The sequence below is a fragment of the Periplaneta americana genome, chromosome 14, assembly GCF_040183065.1.
Source record: "Periplaneta americana isolate PAMFEO1 chromosome 14, P.americana_PAMFEO1_priV1, whole genome shotgun sequence".
Taxonomy (NCBI): Eukaryota; Metazoa; Arthropoda; class Insecta; order Blattodea; family Blattidae; genus Periplaneta; species Periplaneta americana.
The window spans coordinates 91049104-91067061 of record NC_091130.1 but is presented as its reverse complement, the minus strand read 5'-3'; the positions used below and the strand labels follow the sequence as shown (position 1 = coordinate 91067061).

The window sequence follows — 17958 nt, the reverse complement described above, 5'->3', positions numbered from 1 at the left end:
TTAGATCTTCATTTCTATAATTTGCTGAGTGGCGGCTATATAGAATGTAACTACAAAACTTACGTAAGATAATAATATTCTTATTAAAAATCAAATATTTTTATAGTTATTAATCAAATGGGGTTGGGTCTTTTTCATATACTTAATGGCGGTGTGGTATAGATATTTATATGCGTCATTCTCTTTGGTATTGGCTCGAGAGAGCGCAAAAATTACAGTTCCTAAGGAAAGACCAAAAGGTATTACTTACTGATAAAATAAGAAGCCTACAAAATTATGTAGTCTCCTGATCATTTCAGCAAGATATCTTAGCAGGATAAAATGATTTTACCCTATACATTTCAAGCTCTACATGCAGCAGCTATACCATGCGAAAGCATAGCAAACCTGACATTTTTTTTAACTTTCACCTACAATCCACAGTGACCTGAAATAGCTACTGCTTTACTCCCACATGAAAAACCCACTGATCGTCCTGACACTGTTACTTGCGTTTTCGCATTGAAACTCAAAAACTGAAGGTGGATAGGTTCAAGAAAAAGTATTTCGCATAAAAAACATTCAGAGGGGGTGTGTTTCATTATTTTAAGGGAACAAATAACTTTCAAAATGTCTGGTATTCTTCATTGAAAATAAATCTGAAAAATTTTTATTTGAACATCTAATGAACTTAGTGCACAAGCCACCAGTTTATTTATATATTCAAACAATTATCCTATTCCGCTGGGGTTTGTCACACTCCACCACAATAGCGAAGTAAATTTCATTTGCCACAGTAACGCAGGATTAAATGGGCATCATACTTTTTTGACATCTTCAGTGACTGTGTTTTCGTCCTTAGCTATTGTAAATTCTTCACAAATATCATACCAATCTGATTTAGGGGGTCATTTTCTGAGTGTTTGTATCAGATGCATATGAAAAAATTGTCATCACTTAAGGAAGTATCAGATGAATCATAATCTAAGAAGAAAATATTGCATAAAATTATTTTCAGCGCTGATTTAACATACTGAGTTAATGTATATGCTGTGTATTCATCCAAATACTACTTTAATGAATTGTTTCACAATCATATATTACAGATGTCCAAATTATAAATTAGCAATATATGGCTATGTTTTAAGTTTACCTTCCAAAATGTGTTCTCCCTATAATTTCTAACACTTTTCGCAGTGGAATATAATTATTTCGATCCACTGGTATGACATTATACTGAAGTTATTTCATTTTCCATATTACAAAAATACTGTATTTAATGAATTAATAATGATATGCAAAGAAAAACGAGAGATAAACATAAAATAATAGCTCAGATGTAGATAGAACTCAGTTTTTCAAACAGTGGTAAATAGAACCAAATTTGCTTGCATAATACTCAGAGATAATAGACTTCAGAACAAAACTGTAAATATTAATGACAGAAATTACTTTTAAGAATTATTTAAGAAATAAAAGCAAAAAATTGCAAGTATTGTTGCTTACCCATTTTTCGACCTATTCTCCATTAAATATAGAACATTATATAGTGCCACGTGTTACAATTAAACTGACACTACTCACAGTGTCCCAGTGTGTACTGTACTGAGCATATGGCAGTAATATTAGGTAGATATGCTAACAAGGGAATGCGGAAGCAATTTAAGCAAGAAACAAAATTAGTTACAATTTTCGCCACCAGACGAAAATGTGATGCTGCAGGAGCAATCAATACGTGGAAATAGTACAGAATGTATAGCAACAGGACCTAGACAGGAAAGGTAAAACACGTGAGAAAGCTATAATGTTAACAGATTCATTATCAAGTGGGTACAAAATGTTTTCAATATGTCCACCGGAGATATCAACGACATGCTGCATCTGTAAAATGGCGTGATCAACAGTTGCTCACAGCAGTTCTGGTGGAATCTGAGTGACATGTCCCCATATGTTGCTAGCCTTCAGATCAGGCACAGCCCAAACATGTCCCTGATAGATGCGTTCTTTCAGGTATCTCCATAGCCAGAAGTCACATGGATTCACGTCAGGGGATCTTGCAGGCCAAGGATTGGGAAAGCTTCTGGAGATAATGCATTCATCAGTGAATATTGCACAAAGCAAACATTTCATTTGTCAACCAATATATGGTGTTGCCCCAACTTGCATAAAAATGGTGGTCTCAACCAGAGTTAAGCTAGAAAATAAATTCGCAAAAATGCACAAATGAAAAATTATATGTATGCAAATTGCAAAAAGCTTGCACAATATTATAAATAATTGTACAGGAAGATAAAATTAATAAAGTATGCAGAAACAAAAAGTTATCAAAAATCATTAGACGTAGGTATGTTTAGAATCAATTACTGCTGAATTTACATCACATTAAAATACGTTATTCTATGGGCACTCTAAACATTGAAATTCTTTTCGAGTAGGCCTTCAAGATTTATTGTTAGCAGAATGGTAGCTCTTTTTATTGAAAGGCAGTTTCTAATTCCAGTTTTTACACGATTCATGCACCTAAATCCTCACTCACAGTTTACAATATGCAATGGAATTGAATTGGTTGGAGCTGAAAGACATTAAGTCGAAACTGGATTATTTTTTTTTTATTTAGCATTATGAACTATGTAAGCATGAATTGTACCAACTCTGAAATCTATTCCTGAAATCTATTGCTCAATACTTTTTGAACATTGTCCATGTCATTAGCATTTCATTTAAATTCAGATTAGTTCATACACATCTCTGATTTCATTTTCCCCATTACTATCTTCGTTTCTGAAGTCCAATGTGGTTGTCGCATTTTTGCAGCAAAATGCGACAAATGCCACTGTGGCTTAAACCTTGTCTCAATACAGTTACGTTCTTACAAGGTAGGAATTACTGCACAAGGATGTCCTCATATTGTGCAGACATCACGGTACTCCTGACAGGTCTTCAGAGTTTCATCTTCTCAAAGAAAAATGGACCAAGAATAAAGGTGCTTGTGAATCCACACCAGATAGTCATGTACAGTACTCAGAGTGGAATGACTCTTCGTGCACACATGCGGTTTAGCCTAACCATATATGCGATAGTTCTGCATATTCACTGCATCTTTCAGTGTAAAATGTGCCTTGTCAGTCTACAGAATATTCCCCCGCCCCATGTTATCACTTCCATCTGCGCCAAAAACTGAAGGACAAAATCAAGGTGTTGTTGTGGATCATGAGGTTTCAGCTGTTGCATATTTTGTTTCTTGTAGGGGTAGCGGTGGAAAATGCACCACAGAACTTTTCGAACTGTTGACCATGGGATAGACAATCACTTAGAATTTGGGACACATGTTGCATTGTCAGCTACAGTCACAGCAACTTTGTCAACAACTGCCATTAGGATGGGTCGCCTTCCTCTCCCTGGTGCCACACCCAGCTCACCTTGTCCTCGAATTTCCTTATCTTCTTTAACCCATTTGTTGACATGGGTCCTCTTCTCAGTCCTTTCAGGCGGCGATATTCCCTCAATGCAGCACTGCTACTGCTGTTGCACTAATAAAATAACTTGACTAAGAGTACACCGTCTTTCTTCTCAACAGCCATACTGTATTCCTCACGCTATGTCAAATGAACTGGCATACCATTTGTACAGCTCCAAATTTTCGTCTGGTGGCGAAAATTGCAACTAATATTTCTCGCATAAATCACTTCTCATGTTAGCATATCTACCAAATATCACTGCCATACACTCATTACAGTCCACACTGGGACACTGTGAGTAGTGTCAGTTTAATTGAATCCTCCAATGTTAAAAGGAACTGAGTCAAAATAATGCAATTTTCATTTTTCTCCTGGAAAACATTTTTAAGACGAAGCTGTATTAAACTACGTTAAAAGGAACCATGTTTGACTTCCCCAACATATTATTCAGCACAGTCAGATTCATGATGCAATGTTAAAACACACCAAGTCATTGATTTTATTTCTTTTAACAAAGTAAATGTTTTAAGTTGTCATTATCATGAGCCTAGTACAGTGGCAATACTGTTCCATTCTAGTCTTCCACTGAAGAAAACATTACATGCATTTATAACCTATTTTGTTGAAAAACATCCAGAAACCACTGTGAAATATGAGATATTTCGAAAGTTGTACGAAGAAAATTTCAATTATCGTTTTGTGCGGACACAGATTGATGTATGTAGCACATTTGAAGAACTGGAAGCTAAACTCCAACCACCTCACCTGTGTGAATCCATGAACGATCTGTTGCAGCTGAGCTCAGTGTTCACGAGAAGAGAAGTGGTAAATTTTACAAGAAACTGAAAGCTGTTGGTGAAGTATGCAAAAAGGAAGATGATGTTGGTGGATTGGTGTTTAACTATATGCAAAACTTGCCGTTACCTCACTGCTTTTGTGCATATGATCTTAAAACGTAGTCAGCTGTTTTATATGTTTATCATGAGGGAGAAGCGAAAAAGAGGAGCAGTGAAGTGACATCAATTTTTGACTATATTGAAAATTCAATGATATCTGATGTGAAAAATCTGCATTTATTTTCTGACGCATGCCCAGATCAGAAACCAAAACCACACACTAATAAGAATGAGTCTTGGTCTTGTTGATTCAGCATGTTTGAAGAAGGTGACCCACTATTTTCCAGAACGAGCATTCTTTCCTACCTTGTGATAGGGTATTTGGTGTTTTTAAGAAGAATCTTAAACGGTTGATAGAATTTATACTCTTAAAGATTATGTAGAAATTCTGGCGAATTTATCAAGAAATGTCCCCATAAAACGTGTTGTCACCTCTGATGTCATTCTAGATTTCACCAACTGGTGGCCTAAAAAGTACAAAAAGACTGTTATCTCTGAAGAAACAAAAAATTTTAGTCATAGCAAAAAAACGCAGTTTGCCCCTACTTATTTTTAAGGAGTTTGTTTTTGATTCTGAAAAGCCAGGCATAGTGAATACCAAACCATTCATTGGTAGTATTGTAGAATATGCTTTCTGCCTTGCATAGAAGTGTCTGCCCGCTGTTAGTATGAACAACATTCCTAAGGCATATTCAGGTAAAGTGCCTATAAGTGCTAAGAAGATTCAATACCTAGAAAAAGTCTATGCTTACGTGTGTCACACCTCAGATTCAAAGGAATTTTATGATGAAATACTGGCTTGGCCCAAGGAGTAACTCAAGTGAAGTTCAAGAAGCAAACAAAACACAAGCAGTACATTGTATATTGAACATATTTGTTATGTCACTTTTTTCTGAAATGTATGCCTAGAAATTTGAATTTGCATTAAAGCGTTAATTTTCAATAAGCTCACACTGCAATATTAATATTAACATAAGTTCTAGATGTGCATAGAATTTCAGCCAGGAAAAATTTTTTTACAATGAACAATGTTCATATAACTTTTGTATGTCATTTATTTTTTTCCTAAAGTACTATGACTACAAGTTTGCATTTGTGTTGAAGTGTTCGGTTTACTTGTACTCTCGCCTTTTATTATTCACACTATGTTAAAAGGAACCAAGTCATGATTTTAAAGTGTTATATAAATTCGGAAACATTAGGGGTGTTTAACATTTAGGTAGTCAAAAAATGTGTTTCATAGGCTCCAAATAATACAACAAAACAATATTTTGTTTTACCAAATAAACTTAAAATGGCAGTGTTTTTTCAATCCAGAAAAGTTGTATTTTTTGAGTTCTTTTTAACATTGAAGGATTCAATTATAACCAGGATACTTCCCTACTCTGGCTTCGAAAAACCTTCTCTTCAGATGTAATGTTACGAAATTAATTTTTATGTCTTAAAACCCACACTGTCAATCCCAGTCACTGACTTTTATAGGCTCGTTCCAACAACAGTCAGGAACCGTCCGTAACTATCGTGAGCATGCACAGTATAGAAAAAGTGTTCCAACACAATCCAAACCAGTCCTGAACCAGAAACATGTACTGCAGTCGGGCGTTCCAACAAACTTTTGGCACGGGTTCGCAACGGTCAGAAGTAGTCAGTGGATTGAGGCATGTACGGAAGAGTATGCGAGACACGCATGCACATAAGCTCACAAATGTCTCCTGGATACTGAAGAAAGACATGATCGACTGTTTATATCAATGAGGTTAAGATGAAAAGTGACAGTGCAGACAAATAATAAAAGTAGAGATTTAATTTAAATGTTCGCCAAAAAGAAAGGGAATGGAAATTATTTGGGTATTGAAATAATTAATTACAATTGCAACATGCAGCTGAGTAGTGTCAGTTTAAAACTATAATAAATAACATACATAAATTAATAATTAAAAAGAGAACTATTTTTAGATGAGAATCCCCCAGTACACGACATTGAATTAGCAGAATTCTTGCCTTCCATATTTTTTGTCATCTTTTTATAGAAAGTGATAGAAATTCTATTTTCTGCAATTAGAATTAGCTGCGAAACGATAATAATTAAACACCCCGCTCTTAGCAAAGATGATCACAGTTATAGCATCTCTGGATTTAGTACATAATGAACCGCGAAAGCGTTCCAACAGCGTCCAGTCCAGTTTCAATCTCACAGCAGATGCTCAACTAGTGCATGCACATGAAATGGTACAGGAACCGTACATGAACTGATCCATGAACCGCTTGTTGGAACGAACCTTATATATTAGGTATCCTGAAAGAACCTGCACTGTTTTAAATTCAGTAATACCACTTCACCACATTCATTTGTTAAATTATTTTTGTCTTAATGCCTGAACACCCACATACATACACACTGTTTTAAATTCAGTAATCATATTTAAACACTACAGTATTTATTAGAACCAAGACTTTCTGCATCGACTGCCTGAAAGCAGCTGAACTGACCCAAGTTTTCTAATGGGACTGTATACTTAACAGAGGATCCCTTTTCACTATCTTCGAAATCCTAGCTGTTGACTAGAGGTACAGTTACATAGTGTCTACAGTAATAGTGACTGAGAGACAAATTCTGAAGATGAAGTGAAACTACCACTTTTAATTTAGTTTTCAAGGATGGAAGAGATATGTTGAGGCCTTTATTACAGCCAGCAAGGTAAGAAAACATATTTAATATATTATTTGCAGAAGCATATTATCCTGTGTATTTATTGTGAGTTGAAGAGGATCATGCAACACTGCACTTGTATATATATTTCTCTCTTGCTTTACTAACAACTAGCGTTAGATATAATCAGGCCATGGTTTTACTTTGATTTGTCAGACAATATCTTCCTCCAATTTGTGTCTGGTAGCAAAGTTGTTCAGTGAATAGATGTGGATTAGGTATTAAATACAGTGTTCCAGACTCAATTATTTTTCTTTGTGCCTATGCTATATTTGGAATCATTATAGCAACTTATTTATGGACAGTCTATCTTGTGTTTAAAATAATAATGGAATAGAATTACTTCTTTCCTTAATACTGTTGTCATAGGTTTTCTTGAACATAGAACTATTTTCTTTACTGCATACTGGTAGTGTTAACATAGAGGATGGAGCAGCAACCACAATGTAGCAGTTACAGTGAAATCACACCACCACGAAGGAAAAGCAACCCTGTTAATCACAGAGGGGAAGGGAATTTATTGCAAATGTCATTAAGTATTATCAGAAGGAAAATTAAATGTTTTTGCTGGAACCTTTCAATAAGGCATATGAGAGAGTGGCTAAATACTTTGTGAAGATTATTAAGAAGATTCAAAAGCAAATGAACCTCACACTACTCCGGGAAAGAATATGTAACTTATGTAATGTTTAGAAAGTACAATAAATTGTAATACTTATATACGATAATTCGTGTACTGTGAGTAGCATATTTTGTTATAGTTATGTAAAACAGACTTAGTCCAAAATTAGAACTCATGGTAAAATTGAAGTGAACAGCTTGATCATTGTGTCATTTGGAATACGATCAAAGAATTCTGTTTAAGAAAGTGATAACTAACAATTAGGAAGATAATTCTGGGTTTTGAACAGAAAATTTGGTGGCAGTGGGGTTATTCTTCACTTCGTAATTTTTAAAAACAATGGGGTTTGTGCGGAAGAAGTGCCAGAGCTAGAAGAAGTTCCCCATTGAAAGGGCAGACATTGTGGACTGTGCACAACTTATATTGTCTCATGAAGCAATTTAGGCAGCAGAACAACTAATTTTAGATGGGCGAAACATGGATTGACAGAAAATGCTGGCACAAGGAAGGTGATATAAAAAGAAGTAACAGCATGGGTAAGTGCATCAAAGAGACATACTGTTGTGCAAGTGGAGTCAGAAAGTGGGTTTCTACCAGGAGACCAGTTACTTTATGGAGCTGGCACATTAATCAGAGACTACCATGGGAAGATGAATTCAATTAATTTAAAAAAAATGGATTCAGAATCAAGTTCTGCCCAATTTTTCTGAAGACTCCGGAAGTGTAATGAACAACATTTCATATCATTGCAAGAAGAGGGGTTAATTGTAATGTCACTTGGTTGCAAAGAAGAGGGTTAATTGTAATGCAACTATTTGTAGGACTGCCTTCAGAATTTATTGAGCCTTCATAAATACAAGACAAAGGAATACCAGGTAGACGAGCTTTTCAAAACACATGACCATAGAGTCCTTCATTTATCCACCTCTCCTCAATGTGTGAACTAGGGTAAGGTGAAACACTTATTTGAGCACACAATATAATGAGAGACATTACTTTATATAACTAAGAAATGTTGACAGCAGAGTATTGGAGTTGGTATGCAGGCATGTTAGTGCATAAGAGTCCAGATCACATATAGATTGCTCATTTCTATGTTAAAATCGGTTGCACTTTGAAGGGAACAACTGCCAGGATTGCCACCCATCTGCGTAAACGAACACAAGATGGCAGTACAGTCGCTAATGCAGTTCAAATGGGACTTATGACATGACTCATTATGTATCGACTAGATGGCAGCATAGTAAACTTGACAAAAGTTGTTACAGTCAAAGCCTATAACGCTGAGCATTCTGGGTGTATATGATCTAGGATAAGAGAAACAATATCTACAGAAGGACGGATTAATGAATGATGTCATTGATGAAATAATGTTGGATCAAATAACAACGATGATGACAATGATGAAGACTACGATGATGGCAGTAATGTTAGTGATATGCATTGTGCCTAATTGTAAATTAATGTAAATTGAAATAAATCTGTAAAATTGGGTACATAATTGGTGTAAGTAATGTATATAATGCATAGAAATAGCTGCAGTAACTTCTCCATTGTCTTTCACAGCTTGGATAGAAGAGGAGGAGAGTGCACATGGCACTGTATTTAAATGCATACTCATTAAGACCAACTATGAAGTACGAAATAATGTTTTCCTCGCAAAACTGGATTACTGTGAGAAGATACCTAATTTTATATTGTTGGTGGCTGAACCAAGTTCCTTTACAATAGAATGCCAAGCAGTGAAAGGACTAATGTTTTCTGAAAAAAAACTTACATTACGTGGGTGAGGGGTATCTTTACTGTGCCATTACATTAACAAATACATGCCACACTGAGCAGGGATGCAAGGTTCAAGATAACTTATGTCAACAGTACATTGTTGTAATGTAAGTGATTCTGTCTCAAACTTATCTTTAGCTCCTTAAGAAGCGTGTTTCTTAATGAGTTAAGCATGTTTCTTAATAAGTTAAGAAACATGACTTTGGCACATTTATATACTCAGTTGTCACAGGTATGCGAAAAAAGTTATTAATTAATTGATTAGCTAGCGGACTTACTCATGTTAATTATGTAAGATTTGTGCGGCTTACAGCTGTTTAAGTGCTTCACGCACCATCCTCAAAACCTACTAGATCTCGGGTCATCTCGAACTTCTCTGTCTGTTATGTGGGTGTGTTTGATTGTTGAAAGGTGTTGAAGAGTGGAGTCAAATAGTGTGTGTGTACTGAAATTGATGTGTGTGTTGAAAATTTGATTGGGGTGTGTTTTAGTGAGTTTGTATATTTCGTATTGTTCTAGTGTGTTGAGTTTTTGGTTCTTGGGTTGTATGTGTAGGATTTCCATATCCGCATTTATGTTATTGTATGTATGGTTAGCATTGGTTATGTGATCGCCGTATGTAGATGTATTGTGTCCTCTGGTTATTGCTTTAATGTGTTCTTAGTAGCATGTTTGGAATGATCTGCCTGTCTGTCCTATGTAGAACTTATCGCAACTATTACGTGTGAGTTTGTATACACCTGTGTGGTCATATTTATTTGTTTGTGTTTTTTATGTGTTGAGATGTCTTTGTAGTGTGTTTTCTGTTCTGTATGTTATGTTGTATTTCTGCTTTCTGAATGAAGATGCGATCTTATGTGTGCTTTTGTTTTCATATGTTAGTGTGATGTATGTCTTGTGTTCTTGTGTTTGTGTTGTGTTTTGCGTGTTTTTGTGTTAAGTTTTTGTTTTGTCTTTCTTATGATGTTGTCTATTATGTTTGGATTGTATCCGTTTTCTTGTGCTATGTATTTGATTGTGTTCACTTCTTCATTGTAGTGTTGTTGGCTCATGGGTATGTTGAGTAATCTGTGTACCATTGTCCTGAATGCAGCATGTTTGTGTTGTATGGGGTGGTTAGATGTGTTGTGTATGTGTGTGGTGATGGTGGTTGGTTTTCTGTATATTTTGTAGGTGTGTTTGTTGTCAATTTTTGTTATGGTGATGTCTAGAAAATTTATGGAGTTGTTGTTTTCAAATTCTAGTGTGTATTGAAGTTTTGGGTGTAATTCGTTTATGTATTGGTGTAGTTTGTGTATTTGTCTTTTGTTTCCTTTGTATAGTATGAGTATGTCATCTACGTATCTATGCCTGTATATTATGTTGTCTGCAATTTGTTGTGTTCATTGTTGAGTATGTACACTACAATGAAGAAGTGAACACAATCAAATACATAGCACAAGAAAACGGATACAATCCAAACATAATAGACAACATCATAAGAAAGACAAAACAAAAACTTAACACAAAAACACGCAAAACACAACACAAACACAAGAACACAAGACATACATCACACTAACATATGAAAACAAAAGCACACATAAGATCGCATTTTCATTCAGAAAGCAGAAATACAACATAACATACAGAACAGAAAACACACTACAAAGACATCTCAACACACAAATAACACAAACAAATAAATACGACCACACAGGTGTATACAAACTCACATGTAATAGTTGCGATAAGTTCTACATAGGACAGACAGGCAGATCATTCCAAACACTCTACAAAGAACACATTAAAGCAATAACCAGAAGACACAATACATCTACATACGGCGATCACATAACCAATGCTAACCATACATACAGTAACATAAATGCGGATATGGAAATCCTACACATACAACCCAAGAACCAAAAACTCAACACACTAGAACAATACGAAATATACAAACACACTTAAACACACCCCGATCAAATTCTCAACACACAGATCAATTTCAGTACACACACACTATTTGACTCCACTCTTCAACACCTTTCAACAATCAAACACACCCACATAACAGAAAGAGAAGTTCGAGATGACACCGAGATCCAGTAGGCTCTGAGGATGGTGCGTGAAGCACTGAAACAGCTGTAAGCCGCACAAATCTTACATAATTAACATGAGTAAGTCCACTAGCTAATCAATTAATTATATTCAAGTATTAAAAGTAGTGTACGCAAGATTCAAAATGGAAAAGTTATTATTATAGATTGATTATTTTTGAGTTCATTTCAGTGTATTACTGAAAACTGATGTGACATAAATAATGGTGATGATTTTTTAACACTAGTTGGTGTGGTGGAGATTAGGTGTTAATTTGACGGGAACTGTTAATGAAAGTAATGAGTAGGGGGCGGATGTTGATGACCTAAATATCTACTTAAAGTGATTATTAAAATGCCATTAAACTAATGGAAAAATGACAAAATTAAAAGAAAATGACATTTAAATATTATTCAAAGTACTCCCCAAAACTTCTTAAAAATTAGTCATCTTGTTTCAGTGACTGCCTTACAAATCTCAGAGAGAGAAGACAACTTTCTGGAATTTACTAAGATAAAGGAAAGGGGCATGCAATAAAATGAAGATTTTAAGACGAGGACACTATAGATTTTAATGAGGGGTTTACAATGTGTTTCAATCGGGGTGGTCCATGTCAGTGCCTTCATTCTCTGTCTCCACCTCCTTCCGCTCTTCACTTTTGTTACTAGATCTTCCAGATGAGGGAGTGTGAATGACAAAACAAATTGTGGGCGCAGCTTGCATTCTTGGAATCTTTGAGTTAAAAATACTGTCTACTACAGTAGACATCCCTTCCGAACCAGTGTGAATGACAAAACAAATTGTGGGCGCAGCTTGCATTCTTGGAATCTTTCAGTTAAAAATACTGTCTACTACAGCAGACATCCCTTCCGAACCATGTTGGGGACACGTGAAAGCTTTGCCCCTTTCAATCAAAAATTCTAAAGACACTCCTGTACTGACAAAAGAACAGTAGCAGTCAAAGCCTCACTTAAACTAAGTTGCTGTCAAGCATTTTATATTACTTCTGTTGTATGACGTGAATCCTTTAGTGAAATGAAGGATGAACTTTAGAGTTCGTTCCAAACTATAAAACTCAAACTTCACGGTTATTCACTTATTCAGTAGGTAATTATTATTGACCTATATGTTTAGAAAAAGATTTAACAGACCTATTGGTAAAGAAGAAAGTAAAATGCATTCCAAATGATCTAAAAGTACTTCAAAGTATTAAAAATGACCTATCAGTTCAAAAGCGTCAAAAAATGCAATATGAGAAATTATGTTTTTACGTTGATATTAACATAGAAAGGATTTCTATATTAACAGGCACTATCCTAATGTGAGAAATAAGATGACTTTTTCGTCAACATCCATCCCCTAGTAATGAGTTAACAGAAGTTGTTACTGAGATGATTTTAATCAAACATTATTCTAATTTTAAATGCGTGATTTGTAACAGTTAAGACACTTGATACTAATATTGTTATACTGTGAATTTTGTATGATGACACATTTATTCTCTGATATGATATTTGAAAATTGTTTCTGGTGCCTTTCTCTTCTGATATCTTACCTATGTTATCTCTATGTTGTTCACATGTCAGAGTGTATAGTGTATTAAAATGCATGTGCAGGTCACCTCCCCGGGCGACCTCAAGGGGGTCGCCATGGGATGGTATTTGGACTGAGGCCAGCACATATGTCATCTTGTATGGGCAGTACACCTTCTGCCCCTCTTGTGCCAGGTAGTTTGGAAAACATATATATATAGTCTATTTTCAGTTCTGAGCTTATTGTAACATTTTTGATTTAATTTTGTTGTTTATCAAACATCAGGGTTACCATACTCTCAGTCCATCTAATTAATTATATATACAGAGGATGAAAGGTATATATTCTTGTAGATCATAGTATTGGTCATTTTGGAAAAAAAAAAGTTAATATGATTTTGTGTTCTGTACTGAATGATAGCCAAAATAGAACTGATTATAAAGTTTTATCTGTACCGTAGAAAAAAAGCAAGATTCATGTTGTATCTCACAATTTCAAGATCATTCACACCCTCAGTTGGATAAAGAAAGTATGTCTCAATTATTGTCTTTGGTCATTGAGATGGAAATCTGATAAAATTCTGCTAACAAGATGCATCTCAATCGAGGGGTAGATAAAGTTTAATTGATCTCGTAAAAAAAAAGATTAATTCTGAAAATTTAGAGACTATCATATGAATGGACCAAAGTAATTAGATTTGCGACATACATACATTGCCAGGACTACTAGAGGATGTTTTTTAGCTGCATGGTGTGTTTTGTACTTTGAGCATGTCAGAACTCCTCATTGACACCATTTGAGGGTTCATACCAATATCAAGTTTCCTGATTGGTGGGTTGATCGTGGGAGTATCATTCCCCATCCACCGACACTCCAGACCTCAACCTCTTCCATTTTTGTTTAAACTGCTTGCTTGCATTTTGAATTCTGTTGCCGGCATCAAGGAATGTCACGGTCTTTGATGAGCAACAAGTTATCTTTTTTGCAAGACATGAAATCAATTGACATGGACGGACAGTGGAATTTTTTAGAAGGTATTATAAAAAATATTGGTACTAGAACAAGAATGTGAAGTAAAGGAATAAACCAAAAATGGTTCAGGAATAAGAATATATGACTTCTTATTCCTAAGTGATATAGTGTTAAAAGTTACGACAAAAATGGTTTTTAAGTTTTACATTCAAACAGTGCTGTTTCTACAATCATACTGTATAGACGACATATTATGAACTTTTTTGTTCAAAATGACCAAATACTATGATCTCCCAGAATAATGACCTTTCTTCCCGGAAAACTCTGTATATAGGTGAAAATATAGATATAGTAAGAAAATTACAATGAACTTGAAGCATTAGTAGTAATAAAAAATTAACTCTTTTAACTAAAATCTTTTATTTTTTTTCTTAAATTATAAAAATCAAAGTTGGTCCATCACACTTTATTTTTTTGTTAGGAAAGACAAATTTATAAACCAATTGTTTCATTTTTATTTAAGTTTGTTAGAAAATTAATAATCCTTCTATTTTATCTCCAGTGATGTGTACAGAATACCTGTCTTCTTGTATGACTAGATTTTAAACGGTATTGTATTAGAACGTACATGATTAAGCAGCTAATTTTGCCTAAACATTATATGTTTTTCTAAATCAGTGAATTTGTGTCCTTGTAGAATTAATTTCATATTACAGTAAAACCTTGCTAAAACATACCCTCTATAAGAAGGAAACCTGCAATAACTAAAAATAAATTTGGGAATGGAATGACTTCCTATGTAAAATTATACTTTAAAATGGAAAACTGTCTAACGCGAAAAACGGAATCATTTTTGGACACCATTTAGGTAAAAAACCTGACTAAAATGGATAATTTTAAGCGTAACTGTCGCTAAATTCTATCAAACCATTTTTAATTTTGCGATAATACTGTATGAAGCATGGCATAATTTTTTTGTGTGACTCTAAATGCAATGATCTGGAAGACTTTCGCTGTTCTTTGTCAGACGTTGGAGGTGAAGCTTCTCTAACCATGCCACTATTCTGTGCTTATTGTCAAGGACCCAGGAAAGTTACTGACCTTGTGTATCATTACTTTTTCCAACCCTCTTGAATTTTTGTTCATTTATTATCAGTTTTGTGCTAACAAGCCAATACAGTGATGGATAGTGCGAACAGAATAAAACTGCGAATAATTGTAGTGTAGTGTCAATTTAGTTTCACATTTCCGTTTATTTATTCTAAGTTTTGTATTAATATGCCAATACAATGTTAAATAACAGTGCGAATAAATTAAAACTGTGCTATTTAATAAAAAAGCCTAGATGACCAGTTCTATCATGGAAGAGTGGCTTCATTCTTTTAATGAAGCAATGAAACGCCAAGGTCGTAAATTCATACTGTTTTTAGACAATGCTACCTGTCATCCAAGGATTGATTTGTCTAATCTATTTTCCACAAAACACAACTTCAGTTACACAACCGAGCACAATTTACACTCTGAATTGATGCAGGATGCGAAGGAAATTCTACAATGTTCCCTTAAAAAAAAGTCGCGGCAATGTGCTTTAAAAGAAATATGGGAGGCCAAGAAACTAGGGTGCAGAGAGAGGGAGAGAGAGAGGCTGCAATTACATAAGTTAATAATTATGAAAATAAAATTCACTTTGCATGTACTGCAGTAACTTTTATTTCAAATTATTTCTTCATTGTGTTCTTCCTACAGTGAGCATATTGCAGTAGTCTTTTCTTAGTTTTGCCAAAACTCAACCCTTTGTAAAACGAAAACCTGTGAAAACGGAAAAAAATATTCTGGAATGATAGCGTTTTGTTTTAGGGAGGTTTTACTGTATAAATAAACCTATTATATTTTTAAAATGTGTGACTGAAAACCAGGGTTATGCTTTTATGCATAAAGAAAAATTTCTACCAGTACTGCTGTATTACAAATGAAGCAGCTCTCTACAACTACAACATTAACAAATCCAAGAAATCGCCAAGCAATAAGCTTTGCGACGCTTTCCTTTGATATGAACTGGTGCCTATCTGTCCTGTCGCTCATCACTCATGAGAATACAGCAATAATAAAAAGTCTTCTCGACGCTCATTGTGTCAGTCTCAAAGTATGGAGCCTCTGGCATTTCGGTCTCGCCCATGAAACCAGGCTGATAATAACTGCATGTGTTCTCTTTAGTCTATGTTATTGTTTCAACTCATAGACTCATAGTCTGTGTGTGGTATAGTGTGGCAATGGATTAAACATAGGTGCTTGATGTCATACTTTCACCTACTAACTGGTAATGCGAGGCATGACTCTCGTGACAGAGAGCTAGGGCATTTTACACATTAAGATTAGCCTAAATATGCTAACGTAGTAGGTATAGAACAATGCTATATTACACTATCTAGAGTAAACCATACGTCACAAGAGCAGTCTGTACCCTTCAAGAAATTCAATGTTCAAATTGTAATATAATTTAATTAGTTTCATATTGATATATGACAGAAACTCAGTACATAAAAAAACTGTAAATGTAAAAAAAACTGATTTTCTACACCACGTAAATTACTAGTAAATTAAGTAGAAAACGTAACGTGTAAATTAGCTTGCCAACTCTGCTAAAACACAAAATGTGATGTATTTTAAAACTAAATTTGCTAGCTAGCAAGTGTTTTCTATTTGCTTACAGGACATATTTCTGTTATTGTTTGCTAACCAGTTACCCAGTTTCATTTTAGCATTTGCATCAATTGTGTTATTTTATATGAGTGCAGTTTGATATAATTTGTGAAAATAGACTAAGGAGATTTCAGTAGAAGTGGAGTAGAATAACATTATTACTGAAGTTTTGCTTTTGTCATTCTTGAAAAGTTGAATTTCTACCTTTTGATTAATTGCAGCTTAAGTCATTACTTATTGCTTTGAATTCTTCCGTAGTTCAAAATTTGTTTCTTTTATGGTTTTGTAATAGGCAATTATTCAGCAACAAGTTCATAACTATTACTAGAGTTTGTTTTTTTATCGTTGATTGTTTTGAGTTATATTTGAACTTGAAAGGTTGAAATATTGTTCAAAGAAAATGTTGAACTAATCAGTTTACGGGAATGGCAATAATGTGAACTGGAATTCAGGAAAAAAAGTAGTTGATCAATTTGAAAATATTAAACGCGGTTTTTAGGCAAGTGATTGAAATAAGAATGAACTCAATCATTTTCAATAAATTACAATTCAGAATTTTGCATTAGGAAAAATATATTCAGAATATGGTTGGATGAATATATCATCACAGGAAATGCTGATGAAAGGTTTGTTAGAATAATGTGAGTATGCTCAGTAACTGTAGTTTGAAACATGAATTCGAAAAACTTCATCTATTTAGGCCTGATATTAGAAATACAGTTAATCTAAAGATTAAGTTAAACTTATGTTAAACCTAATTGAGAGTTTAACTCAATGCACTGTATTACAGAGTCTTGGTTAAGTTAAACTATAGTGGAATATGATTGGTATTACTGCTAGGAAAGAAAAGAAGACGATCGCTGCTGTTTTATTATGTCATTGCTATTAAAATGGCTGATGCTCGTGAACATGGCAGATTATAGGAGGCCATGAAACAGCTGCAAATAAACGAAATTTGCTCTGCTAATATATTAATATTAAGTGAAGGAAAATATCATCATACTAAGTCTAACTGTGGTTTAAAATGCTTTAAATTTCTATATGCGCATGCCTAAGTGGATTAATGTCTATATCGAGTAATATATTTTCTAGTTTGAAATATAGTGCATGACAAGAGTTGTTTACTTGGCTTCTAAGGCCATAACATCAGTAAACAATAACTGGACAAATTTTAATACATAAGCCAAGTAAGTACAAGTAACTCCTACAAAATTTAACAACTTA

The 17958-nt window shown here is 34.4% G+C and overlaps 1 protein-coding gene across 5 annotated transcripts in view; it reads left to right on the top strand.

Moving 5' to 3' along the window:
* Positions 1–17958, top strand: part of dom (domino helicase) — a 689640-nt gene that overhangs the window by 73436 nt on the left and 598246 nt on the right. For 4 of the 5 annotated variants that reach the window (XM_069845730.1, XM_069845731.1, XM_069845732.1 and 1 more), the window contains exon 4: positions 13146–13256. The exons of the other annotated variant lie outside the window; for it this stretch is intronic. In XM_069845730.1, the coding sequence (XP_069701831.1) occupies positions 13146–13256 (111 nt within the window). The remainder of the gene's footprint in view (positions 1–13145; positions 13257–17958) is intronic. 5 annotated transcript variants of the gene reach the window in all.